This window comes from Oncorhynchus mykiss, chromosome Y, assembly GCF_013265735.2.
Source record: "Oncorhynchus mykiss isolate Arlee chromosome Y, USDA_OmykA_1.1, whole genome shotgun sequence".
Classification (NCBI taxonomy): Eukaryota; Metazoa; Chordata; class Actinopteri; order Salmoniformes; family Salmonidae; genus Oncorhynchus; species Oncorhynchus mykiss.
The window spans coordinates 9,637,453-9,651,817 of record NC_048593.1 but is presented as its reverse complement, the minus strand read 5'-3'; the positions used below and the strand labels follow the sequence as shown (position 1 = coordinate 9,651,817).

Sequence of the window (14,365 nt, the reverse complement as noted above, 5' to 3'; positions counted from 1 at the left end):
ACTGCTGTGGTTGAAAACGGCCTATGTGTCATCGATATGAGTCAGAAATGCTTCATTCTCGTGTAAAAAATGGTAACACTTTACATTAAGTTGCCTCCATTACTATGTAACTAAAACCATAATAACTGTGTTAACAACACATTACTTACATAGGTTTTTGCTATTTAATAGCATGGTAATAGGGTTTTTGCGTAACACTTTACACATTCACTTGCTGAAGGTTATTCCACATGTGCCACTACTGATGTTATTACACATTCTATTGTTCCACTATGTAACTCATGTTTTGTAATTACACATTTGTAAGTCATCTGTGAATTGCCATGTCAATAACTACCACTACCATTGAATCCACATGTAATACCAGGGTTGATAAATAGGCTAGGACCTGGCAACATCAATTGTAACAAGGCACATGCTTTCAATAACTGCCAGCAATTCTTATTTAGTTTATTTCAGTTATTTCTATGTTAGAACATTGTGGTTACATAGGACATACTTGTCATTATAAAGCAACTTAATGTATCTTGAAACCCAGTTGGGTATAACCTTTATAATAACTATGTAGTTAGTTACACTTTAACATCCTTTCTAGTTACAATGTAACAACCTTTGCAGACAATAGTCTAACCAGGAGAAATTAGGAGACGGGAGAACATTAGGTTTAACCCTTTTAGTTACATTTTACTTACAATGTAACAATATTTAAAAACCAACTCTGTCATTACAATGTTGCTACAAAGGGATATACATGAATTTACGATGTGCTTACAGGAGCAAGCGACTTAATGTAAAGTGAAGTGACATTTGAATTACTTTGTAGTTAAAAGGTAACAACCTTTGCAGAAAATTGGCTAACCAGGAGAAATAAGGATACAGGATCTTTTTTTATTCATGTTCACACCATTCAAATTCAATTCCCCATTTTAGACTCAAAGCAATAACTATTTTAGTTAGTCATATGTACTAATGCAGGGCAGTGGTAAAGCTAGCTAGCTAGCATTTCCCCATTATTCCCTAATGTACTTAGCTAGCTAGCTACTGTATCACTAGCCACTTTAAACTATGCCACTTTTATGTTTACATACCCTACATTACTCATCTCATATGTATATACTATACTCAATACCATCTACTGCATCTTGCTGTCATGTACTGTCATGTTGTGTCTTGTCTCTGTCCTTTCCCTTCACCCTGTCTCCCTCTGCTGGTCGTTGTTAGGTTACCTTTTCTCCCCCTCTTTCCCCCAGCTGTGCCTTGTCTCCTCCTAACCACCTCGTCACCCCTTTTCCCACCTGTTCCCTTTTTCCCTCTGATTAGGTCCCTATATCTCTCTCTGTTTCTGCTCCTGTCCTTGTCGGATTCTTGTTTGTTGTGTTTCATGCCTGAACCAGACTGTCGTCATGTTTGCTGTAACCTTGTCTTGTCCTGTCGGAATCTGCCGGTCCGTCTGAGCCTACCTATGTTTGGTAATTAAAGAAGCTCTGTTTAAGTTAATTCGCTTTTGGGTCCTCATTCACGCACCCCGTAACAGAAGAATCCGACCAAGAATGGACCCAGCGACTTCGGATCCTCTCCACTCAGCCGTCGAGATCCAGGGAGCGATGCTAGGCAGACACAAGCAGGAATTGTCTGCTGCTCGGCATGCCGTTGAGACCCTGGCCACCCAAGTCTCCAACCTCACAGAACAGGTTCACCATCTCCGCCTCGATCCACCGGCCACTTCCAGGGCTTTCGAATCTCCGGAGCCCAGGATCAATAACCCGCCGTGTTACTCTGGGGAGCCCACTGAATGCCGCTCGTTCCTCACCCAGTGTGATATTGTGTTTTCTCTCCAGCCCTACACTTTCTCCAGGAGCACTGCTCGTGTCGCCTACGTCATATCTCTCCTTATTGGACGGGCTTGTGAGTGGGGCACGGCAATCTGGGAGGCAAGGGCTGAGTGTACTAACCAGTATCAGGACTTTAAGGAGGAGATGATACGGGTTTTTGATCGATCTGTTTTTGGGGAGGAGGCTTCCAGGGCCCTGTCTTCCCTATGTCAAGGTAATCGATCCATAACAGACTACTCTATTGAGTTTCGCACTCTTGCTGCCTCCAGTGGCTGGAACGAGCCGGCTTTGCTCGCTCGTTTTCTGGAGGGTCTCCGCGCAGAGGTAAAGGATGAGATTCTCTCCCGGGAGGTTCCTTCCAGCGTGGATTCCTTGATTGAACTCGCTATTCGCATTGAGCGACGGGTTGATCTTCGTCACCGAGCTCGTGGAAAGGAGCTCGCGTTCTCCGTTGCCCCCCTCTCCGCATCACTACCATCTTCCTCTGCCGGCTCGGGTGCTGAGCCCATGCAGCTGGGAGGTATCCGCATCTCGACTAAGGAGAGGGAACGGAGAATCACCAACCGCCTCTGTCTCTATTGCGGTTCCGCTGGTCATTTTGTCACTTCATGTCCAGTAAAAGGCCAGAGCTCATCAGTAAGCGGAGGGCTGCTGGTGAGCGCTACTACTCCTGTCTCTCCTTCAAGATCCTGCACTACCTTGTCGGTCCATCTACGCTGGACCGGTTCGTCAGCTTCCTGCAGTGCCTTAATAGACTCTGGGGCGGAGGGCTGTTTTATGGACGAGACCTGGGCTCGGGAACATGACATTCCTCTCAGACAGTTAAAGGAGCCCACGGCCTTGTTCGCCCTGGATGGTAGTCCTCTCCCCAGGATTCAGCGTGAGCTGAACATCTTTGTTTTCGTTTACCTTGACGATATCCTGATTTTTTCACCGTCACTCCAGATTCATGTTCAGCACGTTCGACGTGTCCTCCAGCGCCTTTTAGAGAATTGTCTTTTTGTGAAGGCTGAGAAGTGCACTTTTCATGCCTCCTCCGTCACATTTCTCGGTTCTGTTATTTCCGCTGAAGGCATTAAGATGGATCCCGCTAAGGTCCAAGCTGTCATTGATTGGCCCGTCCCTAAGTCACGCGTCGAGCTGCAGCGCTTTCTCGGCTTCGCGAACTTCTATCGTCGTTTCATCCGTAATTTCGGTCAGGTGGCAGCTCCTCTCACAGCCCTTACTTCTGTCAAGACGTGCTTTAAGTGGTCCGTTTCCGCCCAGGGAGCTTTTGATCTCCTCAAGAATCGTTTTACATCCGCTCCTATCCTTGTTACACCTGACGTCTCTAGACAGTTCGTTGTCGAGGTTGACGCGTCAGAGGTGGGCGTGGGAGCCATTCTTTCTCAGCGCTCCCACTCTGACGACAAGGTCCACCCATGCGCGTATTTTTCTCATCGCCTGTCGCCGTCGGAACGTAACTATGATGTGGGTAACCGCGAACTGCTCGCCATCCGGTTAGCCCTAGGCGAATGGCGACAGTGGTTGGAGGGGGCGACCGTTCCTTTTGTCGTTTGGACTGACCATAGGAACCTTGAGTACATCCGTTCTGCCAAACGACTTAATGCGCGTCAGGCGCGTTGGGCGCTGTTTTTCGCTCGTTTCGAGTTCGTGATTTCTTATCGTCCGGGCTCTAAGAACACCAAGCCTGATGCTTTGTCTCGTCTCTTCAGTTCTTCAGTAGCCTCCACTGACCCCGAGGGGATTCTCCCTGAGGGGCGTGTTGTCGGGTTGACTGTCTGGGGAATTGAGAGGCAGGTAAAGCAAGCGCTCACTCACACTCCGTCGCCGCGCGCTTGTCCTAGGAACCTTCTTTTCGTTCCCGTTCCTACTCGTCTGGCCGTTCTTCAGTGGGCTCACTCTGCCAAGTTAGCCGGCCACCCTGGCGTTCGGGGTACGCTTGCTTCCATTCGCCAGCGTTTTTGGTGGCCCACCCGGGAGCATGACACGCGTCGTTTCGTGGCTGCTTGTTCGGTCTGCGCGCAGACTAAGTCCGGTAACTCTCCTCCTGCCGGCCGTCTCAGGCCGCTTCCTATTCCCTCTCGACCGTGGTCTCACATCGCCTTAGATTTTGTCACCGGACTGCCTTCGTCAGCGGGGAAGACTGTTATTCTTACGGTTGTCGATAGGTTCTCTAAGGCGGCTCATTTCATTCCCCTTGCTAAGCTTCCTTCTGCTAAAGAGACGGCACAGATCATCATCGAGAATGTTTTCAGAATTCATGGCCTTCCGTCAGACGTCGTTTCGGACAGAGGTCCGCAATTCACGTCTCAATTTTGGAGGGAGTTTTGCCGTTTGATTGGGGCTTCCGTCAGTCTCTCTTCCGGCTTTCACCCCCAGTCTAACGGTCAAGCAGAACGGGCCAATCAGACTATTGGTTGCATCTTACGCAGTCTTTCTTTTCGCAACCCTGCGTCTTGGTCAGAACAGCTCCCCTGGGCAGAATACGCCCACAACTCGCTTCCTTCGTCTGCGACCGGGCTATCTCCTTTTCAGAGTAGCCTCGGGTACCAGCCTCCGCTGTTCTCATCTCAGTTCGCCGAGTCCAGCGTCCCCTCCGCTCAGGCTTTTGTCCAACGTTGCGAGCGCACCTGGAAGAGGGTCAGGTCTGCACTTTGCCGTTATAGGACGCAGACTGTGAGGGCTGCTAATAAGCGTAGAACTAAGAGTCCTAGATATTGTCGCGGTCAGAGAGTTTGGCTCTCCACTCAGAACCTTCCCCTTAAGACGGCTTCTCGCAAGTTGACCCCGCGGTTCATTGGTCCGTTCCGTATTTATCGGGTCATTAATCCTGTCGCAGTTCGACTTCTTCTTCCGCGATACCTTCGTCGCGTCCACCCGGTCTTCCATGTCTCCTGCATCAAGCCCGTTCTTCGCGCCCCCGCTCGTCTCCCCCCCCCCCCCCCCATCCTTGTCGAGGGCGCACCCATCTACAGGGTCCGTAGAATTTTGGACATGCGTCCTCGGGGCCGTGGTCACCAGTACCTCGTAGATTGGGAGGGGTACGGTCCTGAGGAGAGGAGTTGGGTTCCCTCTCGGGACGTGCTGGACCGTGCGCTGATCGAGGATTTCCTCCGTTGCCGCCAGGTTTCCTCCTCGAGTGCGCCAGGAGGCGCTCAGTGAGTGGGGGGGTACTGTCATGTACTGTCATGTTGTGTCTTGTCTCTGTCCTTTCCCTTCACCCTGTCTCCCTCTGCTGGTCGTTGTTAGGTTACCTTTTCTCCCCCTCTTTCCCCCAGCTGTGCCTTGTCTCCTCCTAACCACCTCGTCACCCCTTTTCCCACCTGTTCCCTTTTTCCCTCTGATTAGGTCCCTATATCTCTCTCTGTTTCTGCTCCTGTCCTTGTCGGATTCTTGTTTGTTGTGTTTCATGCCTGAACCAGACTGTCGTCATGTTTGCTGTAACCTTGTCTTGTCCTGTCGGAATCTGCCGGTCCGTCTGAGCCTACCTATGTTTGGTAATTAAAGAAGCTCTGTTTAAGTTAATTCGCTTTTGGGTCCTCATTCACGCACCCCGTAACACTTGCCTATGCCGTTCTGTACCATCACTCATTCATATATCTTTATGTACATATTCTTTATCCCTTTACACTTGTGTGTATAAGGTAGCAGTTGTGGAATTGTTAGGTTCGATTACTCGTTGGTTACTACTGCATTGTCAGAACTAGAAGCACAAACATTTCGCTACACTCGCATTAACATCTGCTAACCATGTGTATGTGACAAATCAAATTTGATTTGATTTGAAGTTGCTTGCTTCTGGGTAGTTACATGATCATTACAAGTAAAATCCTATATAACTATTTTGTTCTTAAATTACACTTGATTCTTTATAGCCTTTGAGCCAGGTCATAACATAATGACCGATACTTAATGATAGGAGATGCCTTGAGTTGTTACCAAGTCCTAGCCTTTTCATAAACCCTGGTATTACTTGTGGATTCGGCAACTTTTAGTTATATGTAACAAGGTCAGATTTTGTTATTGACATGGTAATTCACAGGTGACTTTCAAATGTGTAAATACAGAACATTAGTTACATTGCGGAACAAGAACATGTGCAATAACATCAGTAGTTACACATGTGGAATAATACATTCCTTGTTTGAATTGAGAAATAACTGAAGCATGTAATTACATAGTAAAACATGTGTAACCACTATGTTGTTAACACAGTTATTACAGTTATTACTCAGCCATAAGAAGTTAACCTTTACAATGAAGATCTGTTAAATTATTTGGATTTTTACGAATGATCTTTGAAAGACAGGGTCCTGAAAAAGGGACGTTTTTTGTTGTTGCTGAGTTTCGGTTACAATGTTGCGCAAACCGTAAGCCCACTTAGACATTATTGGGTATTGTGTGTAGGCCATTGACAAGTACTCCCCATTTAAACCATTTTGAATTCATGCTGTAACACAACAAAATGTGGAAAAAGTCAATGAGTGTGAATTTTCTAAAAGGCACTCTATATGGATGATGGCAGTTTGTTGTGCGGGAGGTCAATAATGCATGATATCTCACACATGCACTCATCATCATTATCATCATGGTAATAATGTGGTTTGTGGCCAGGCTCCCTAGGCTCATGATCCTGTTTTGTCGTGTGGTGTGTGCAGTCTACATCTACCACTTAGGGACCGCTAAGGAAGCACGATGGCTTCGGAATAGCAATGGTGTGGGCGCTGGCAGTTAAGATCCCACATGATCAAATCTCACACCAGACACCATACGGTGTCTCTCTATCTCTACTGATTGTAGACCTCACCCTCTGTACTTATACTCTCTCTCTCTTTCCTCTTCTCTGCTAGGTTCTGTGAGTCTGCAGTGTGGTGCAGAGGGGATGTGTACGTGCAGACCCAGTGTGACGGGGGAGAAGTGTGACACCTGTCAACCCGGCTTCCACTCGCTCAGCCCTGGTGGCTGCAGGTACGCATGACATACACACACACACACGTGTGCAGAAAATAAACAGACACTTTGAAGACAGAGGGAGCGTAATGGACCAATGCATTTAAAGATAATTATGATTTTTTTGTTCTGCCTGTGTGCCTCTACCCTATGACCACATTCAGTTGGCCTCAAGATAGTGGAATGTTCAGATGTATTGAGTAGAACAGACATGCCTCTGACATGTAGAAAACATGATCATGTCAGCTTTATTCATTACATTACATTGTAGTACGTTGCTCCCTCCTGATCGCAACCCTGGATGGGAGTGTGTTAATGTTTAATGCACATATTAGTTATCGTGTGTATTTGCTTTGACATGCTGCAGTGGTTTTAGCCATGAAGCACATCCATACGGACACTAACCTTGGCTGTTTCAGTAGTGTTGAGGTTTACACCAGGGCTGGAGCTGAACAGAATACCAAAGTTTGGAGCATCTTCCAGTTTGCAACAACTCTGCTGCTGTTGGTGCTAATTCATCACTACTGCTGCCTGCTACTATTAGCAATGCCATTGTTTTCAATGTCATTATTATCCCCTTGATACAGTAAACAGTCTCTACTCCTCTCTTACCACGTCAATGTGCAGGGGTACGAGGGAGTTGAGGTAATTGAGGGAATACAGCATGTACATGTGGGCAAGGGTTAAAGTGACTGGGCAATCAGGATATACAGTATAATAAACAGAGTAGTAGCAGCATGTGAAGAGTGTGAAAGTGTGTCTATATATGTCAATATGCATGTGTGTGTGTTTTGTGTGTTTGAGCGTATGTAGTGCGTGTGTGTTGGAGTGTGTGTCTCCATCCCTCTCTCCCGCTTCCTCCCTCCCTCTCCCTCCCAATCCTTCTCTCCTTCTTCCTGCCAATCCCTCTCTCCCTCTCCCTCTATCCCTCTCCCTCATTTCTCTCTCTCTCTCCATCCCTACCTCAGTCTTCCAGTGTTCTGCAGTGAAGTGAGGTGTGAATTATGCAGGCCAGTAGAGCAGAACAGAGTAGAAGCCTGCCCATGGGATAATTGAATTATTCTTAATAGCAACCTCGTTAAAATATTGATTCTGTGTTACAGTTCTGGAGGAAAACAATCAATCAATGAAGATGATTAAACACGTTTCATAGTACAAAGCTTTTGATTGGCACAGCAGTGACCCCACTTAACCAATCACGGTCGGTGATCAGGCTATTTTCAGCGTGTGTATGTGTGTGAAAAAGAGTAAGCGAAGACTAAACACCCCTTATCAGCATAATTAATCAAGGAAACAATGTGAATATTTTAGCAGACGCTCTTAATTAGGGTGAAGTGCCTTGCTCAAGGGCACATCACCAGATATTTTACCTAGTCAGCTCTGGGATTCTAACCAGCAACCTTTCATTTACTGGCCCAACGTGCTTAACCGTTGGGCTACGTGCCGCCCCGCAATGTGTACACTGAAACAAAGAGTCACTCGACCAAATACTCAACCAAATATCTATTCCGACTTTCTCACCTATGTCTTAACCTAAGTGCCCCATGACGTTATGGCCGCGGTCATAACCAGTTCGACTTCTGGCTGAACATTGACCGTGATAGGATGTTGTTATCGTTTCTCCGCAGGTCGTGTGACTGTGAAACCAGGGGCAGTGTTGGCATCTGCTCTACACTGGACGGCGGTTGTCACTGCAAGGACAACGTGGAGGGACAGGCGTGTGACAGGTGGCTTTTGTATTGTGCTGTTCTTTCTCAAAAAAAAATCTATGCTACTGTGTCACCTGAAATAACGTAATACGGTTACCACGGTAACCATTTTTAGTGTCTAGCTCTTTGTTCAGTTAACAATGGTAGCGAACATTTCATGCTGTTAGTACAGTGGAGTACTGGATTAAACCTTGGTGCTGCCCGCTGCCGTTGTCAAACAAAACATCTCTTGACATTTTATGGCACCGCTCTTTGACAAACTGTTTTTAGTCGGCGTGGTAACCCATTGAAAACAGGTTCATGATAACAGACAAGTACATTTGTCCCGGGATGATTACACACGGTGTAAATGGTAGCAGACTTTTATTCATAGACAGTTAGGACACGTACAGTATCAACCAAGGACTATGGATGGAAATGAGCTAAATCTCATGCAATGGCATGTTGTACATCAGTTGAATACATTCCCTTTCCCTTTAAAATGTTGCTGAAAGGACTGCGGGGAACATGATTCTTTTAGACTTTCTGTCTGTACCCAACCTTCTCTACACCCACGTTTTAGTCATTCTTCTTCTGCTCTCTAAGATTTACATGATTAGACCGACAAAACACAAACAAAGCACGAGTTTGATATTAGCAAAATACGCAGCCATGAGACGATCCCCAGTGTTGAATTATTTTTGCTTGTTTTCTAGCTTGTTTATTTTTGTTGTGTTGTGTGTTATTTCATGCTCCGTTGAACAAGGACACTCTTTCCCCTGATGTGACTTACATAGTCCTGTTTCTGAACACCACCCACGCACATACACAGATCCCCCTCACGCACTCTCACATACACAAACGCACACACACCTCACTCCTCTACACACACAAACACACAACTTGTCTCTTCTACAGTCTCTCTGGAGGTAGTGTATCACAGTGTGAGATCAGCTGGGGGGGATTGGCCTCAACTGCCTCTCTATGCCCCAACACTGCAGCACAAACAGCAACACATGTTCACTTGGCAGATAGTCTCAAACGACCTGACTCACAGGGCCTAGTGATGCTCTCTGAACTTGCTCCACAATATGGAGAGATTATCCCCACCAAGCTGCAGTGATGAAGCATATAATGACAATGTGTTTTGTGCATGCGTGTGTGTGTGTGTGTGTGTGTGTGTGTGTGTGTGTTTGTGCAGGTGCAAGCCAGGCTCCTTCAACCTGCAGGAGAACAACCCAGCTGGCTGCACGTCATGTTTCTGCTTCGGACACTCATTGTCCTGCAGATCCTCCAATCACCATGCAGCTGTCAACATCACTTCTGACTTCCTTGAAGGTATTCAGCCAATCATGATTATCTTAAAAGTACTGCATTCAGCTAATAACTATTGGTGAATTGTGAACCCCTTATATTGTGGTTATCATCCTGAGTCATTCTGCCATGCATCCCTCTGCAGACCCAGACCGCTGGTCTGGACAGTTCTCTGGGGGACAGGAGTACCCTCTGCTGTGGAAGGAAGGTGAGGTCTACCTGCTACCACTCAGTGAGGATGACCTGGGCTTCTACAGAGCTCCAGGTGAGAGAGGCACAGCCAAAACACACACACACACACACACGCACACACACACACACACACAGAGCTAATGTCAACTTTAGGTGAGATATCAGTAGAACCTGGAGTTTCTCCAGACCATATTACCTGACCAAGAAAAACTCTGGGCCCTAGAGTTTATAGGAGAAGTGTGTGCGCTTCCGGGATGAGGAACAAATACATACATCCTGCTTGGAGAGAGCTCAGACATGTAAATATGTCAATCATGTTACCGTCTGCCACCTATAATACCCTTGGCTTGTTACTTGAGATTATTCCTTTGTTTGATTGAACAATTCCCTACAGCGTTGCCCAATAAGGTCATAAACGGGTTAACTGCGACACCATTTTCTCACAGCAGACTCTTATCATGACCATTAGCATATAACATTTATAGCTGTCCCCGCTACAGGACTTAGTGGCTCTCTCTCTGGTTGCGTCCCAAATGTTATCCTATTCTCTATGGGCACTGGTCAAAAGTGGTACACGAAATAGGGAATAGTTTGCCATTTGGGACACAGCCTATGTAGCTGGAGCCCCATGAGAGAATAGGCCTGATGGAATTGGATGTCTTGGCCATGCTGGAAGAACAAACATGTGGAAATCAGCCTGCCTAAGCTCAAGGTGGCTACTCACTGCATCAAGGATCAAGCCTAGCGAATCAGCAGTCAACATAGATATAGAGAAACAGAAATAGCGGAAATCCCATTAACTACCAACACATCCTGCTGGTTTTATGTTCATTTAGACAGGCGTCTTTTTAAGAACCCAAGCATGAAAAGCCTTAGATCACAGAAGACGCCTGGGAGGGAAAATGACTGGGTCCGTTTCGGGGGATATATTTAGAGTTTCTTATATGTTGTTAAGTCAACTTGGATATGTTTAGACTGCTTTTGCTGCTTTTGCTGTTTTCTTGAAGCTCGTCCATCACTCCAGTGTCTCAGAAGGCCACCACGTAGTGATTCGTGTTCAAGCCCGTCCCCTTATCTCGCCGGCACAGCACTTTGTTTGTGTTGTTGTTTGTGTTGTTTTGCAGCGTAGTAAAATATGGAGATCTATTGCCCCGCCGTTGCTTTTAATGATCTCATTTTCTCCCTGCCTTTTTTCCCTCATGTGTACAGTTACTTTAAAGATTAGAGCGGAGAGGCAGGCTGCAAAGGATATGCATAGGATTTCTCTCTATCTTTCTCTCTCTTCCTCTCTCTCTTTCTTTCTCTGTTTGTGCAATAATCCTCCGGCAGCATTTCTCACTAAAGCGGAAGATAAATCTGAGTGACAATGCTCTGCTACCAAACAACACGGAGATGGAAAGCAATTTCTCTGATTCTTAGTAATCTATTTGTCGCCTATTTCAGTGCGTCTCTTTTTACGCCTGGCTATGTCTAGAATCAGATCAGGATGTGTCTTAGTGTAATGAGAACAGATAGAAGTGTTGGGGATCGACGTGCTTCTACCCCGGCTTCCAGAAGTACCAGGCGACACTGCGGTGCCAAGGAACACAATCCTCGATATACAACGGAGGAAACTCAGGTCGGATTACTCAGAGCATCATCCAGCGATGTTCAGCTGGAGTCTTTCAAAGAGATAGAGAAGGCTGTGAGGGAGTTACAGAGAGTGAAAGTGAAAAGCAAATTCATTTACCACCACACTTGTCCTCTTCCTCTTGGCCAAGAAAAGATTGCTGCTAGTTGACACCGAGTAGAAAGGTCACGTTCCTACGGCGACACAGCACTTGTCAACAGATTGAACACTTGAGTGAATCCTGCTGCCAGATTCTATCATAGATTCCAAGCCAAAACCACTTTCCTCAACAGCCTCTCTAATCACTGACATGGCAATTCAAGTTGCAGGCTTCTCCTCTCCAATCCTCCATGCTCAAGGGTCCAACAGGTAGTTAACACCCCTCATCCAGAACCAGCTACCTGTGCTTTAGTGTCTGACATGCTGCAGGATCATATTCACTTCTACACTTTTTACATTCATTTCTAACACAGAAATCCAAGGGGGGTGAAAGGACAGCACTAAAGGACTAGGGAGAGAAAAAGGGAGAGGGACAGTTTTCAGCAGCATGGTCTAATAGATCCTGAATGTCTTTGTGCACCAGGTGGTGTAGTCTTTCTGCCTGTTATCCATGTAATCATGTCCCTAGCTATGCTGCACCTGTAGACCAATGGTTCCCAACTCCAGTCCTTGAGTATCGCCAACAGCGCACATTTGTGTCATAGCCCTGGGCATGACACAACTAAAATGTGCTGTTGGGGGTAATGGAGGACTGGAGTTGGGAACCACTGCTACAGACGATGTAGAGCAGGTTACTGGATTCACACTTGGCCCAGTTTGGTCTCTCTCTCGCTCTCTCTCTCTCTCTCTCTCTCTCTCTCTCCCATAGAGGCCTCCATGGGACTTAAAGTTGTTTGTTTGAAACGGTGGCTATCTAATTGAAATGGAGTTGATTTAATTGGTTTGGAGAGTCTAAACCCTCGATTGATCTCAGGGCTCCTCTACCATTCACTAAATGTGACTGGGGTGTCAGGCATCGTGACGGGTACTTTGTGTGTCAGTGGAAGGAGGTCAGTCGTGGTTCAGGTTGAGCACACAACAGAGAAAAGAAAGTGAACAATGAATTATTTTCACACTCAAAACACACACACACACTCAACCATACACACAAACAGAAACACACACACTTACTGCTTTCACGCACGTCTATTTAGTTCAATCAGAAACACTGTCATTCGGACTCACACAGAGGTCCACATTTAAAGCGGTTGTCTCTTTTCAATTACTCTCCTGTGATAAACCAATGAATACAAATCTATTCTAATGGTAAAATGCCATCTTGATGTGATCACAGTGAGAGTTCCAGTCACCTAGTGGGGTTCTGGGGGGGAGTCATAATAAAACATTGGAGGACCAACCAGAGGGGGCAGCGCAGCATCGTTCATCCTGTGAGATGACTTAATTTTCCTGCCTAATCCCACCATCAAACCCCTGTTGTGGAAATTTTTACACAGGGACACTCAAAGACAATATGAAATGAATAATTGTTATTTGTCAGCGCGCTGGAGAGGTTCCAACAAACGTAATGCACCACAGTGAATGTCTGTCAGAAGCTCCTACTGAGCAGTCCCAGCAGTTGTCTTATGTACGGCTATACACAGACAAGTTATATTTGTATGATTTAGCATGAATAATTAATCATTAATAATTTTGTTTCATCCATGTGACAGACCAATACCTCACGAGGCTTCTTTCTCTCTAAGCTGAGACCTTGAAACTGAGATATCTTCGTTCGTTCTCAAAACAAGGTCTAGGCGTACTGCCAAGTTGCTGTTACTGATAGTGAGGATTTGTACAGTCAGAGACTTGCACGAACACAGAAATTGGTTTGTAGAACAGCACATGAGTAGAACACAGAAATGAGTTATAAGAAAAGCACAAACATTAAAAATCCATTACACCCCCATTGGCACTTATGTAGATCTGAGAGGAGTGGATGAGTATAAGCAATATGGCAGTATCTACACCATGCCATCTGATTGGTTAGGTGGAAAGTACACTATGTAACTTAATTACTCAAAATTCTTAGTTAAACACAATTGCCTATGAATTGATTTGTGGTTGAGTGTCCCTGACGTTTTAAGGGTACCACGTGAACCACCTCTTGAATATCCAAAGCAAATAACAGTAAAACGCACAACAGTACCCACTAGTCAGACAATAGGGTCAGAGCAAGTCGACCAAAAGCACATCAGCCCATATACCCAGTACATCAACCTGGGGCAGGTCAGGCAAAAACATGTCAAATCTGCCCAGAGGGCAGTCATTCGGCGCCGAGCGGCGTGGTAGAGATGATAAGGGCTGGTCCCGGATTCAGATCAGGTGTGACTGTGAAGATAGTGGACAGCTGTGTGTGTGTATGTGTGTGTGTGTGTGTGTGTGTGTGTGTGTGTGTGTGTGTGTGTGTGTGTGTGTGTGTGTGTGTGTGTTTGTGTGTGTCTACTGCAGCCCTGACACCACCAGGAGAGACCAGGATACATGACCCACACCATTACACTCAAAACACACTACCTCAGCCAGCCACACAGACTAGCAGCGGGGGCTGCACTGTTGAAACACAGACCTGGGCTAAAATACTATTTAATTGAACTTGCCTTTTGCAATGGAACCAATACACAGTATAAGTCCCAAAAGTGCAAGCCCAGTCAACCTCCGGGGAGGCTAAAGAAAATGCTCAAAGCGTTTGAAAGATTTCAAATAGTATTTGAATCCAGGGGCTCTATTCAATCAGCATCACG

General features: G+C 46.1%; 1 protein-coding gene across 2 annotated transcripts in view; it reads left to right on the top strand.

Moving 5' to 3' along the window:
* Positions 1-14,365, top strand: part of lamc3 (laminin, gamma 3) — a 250,542-nt gene that overhangs the window by 109,091 nt on the left and 127,086 nt on the right. For both annotated transcript variants that reach the window (XM_021590591.2, XM_021590589.2), the window contains 4 exons: positions 6,686-6,803; positions 8,414-8,512; positions 9,675-9,811; positions 9,933-10,052. In XM_021590591.2, the coding sequence (XP_021446266.2) occupies positions 6,686-6,803; positions 8,414-8,512; positions 9,675-9,811; positions 9,933-10,052 (474 nt within the window). The remainder of the gene's footprint in view (positions 1-6,685; positions 6,804-8,413; positions 8,513-9,674; positions 9,812-9,932; positions 10,053-14,365) is intronic.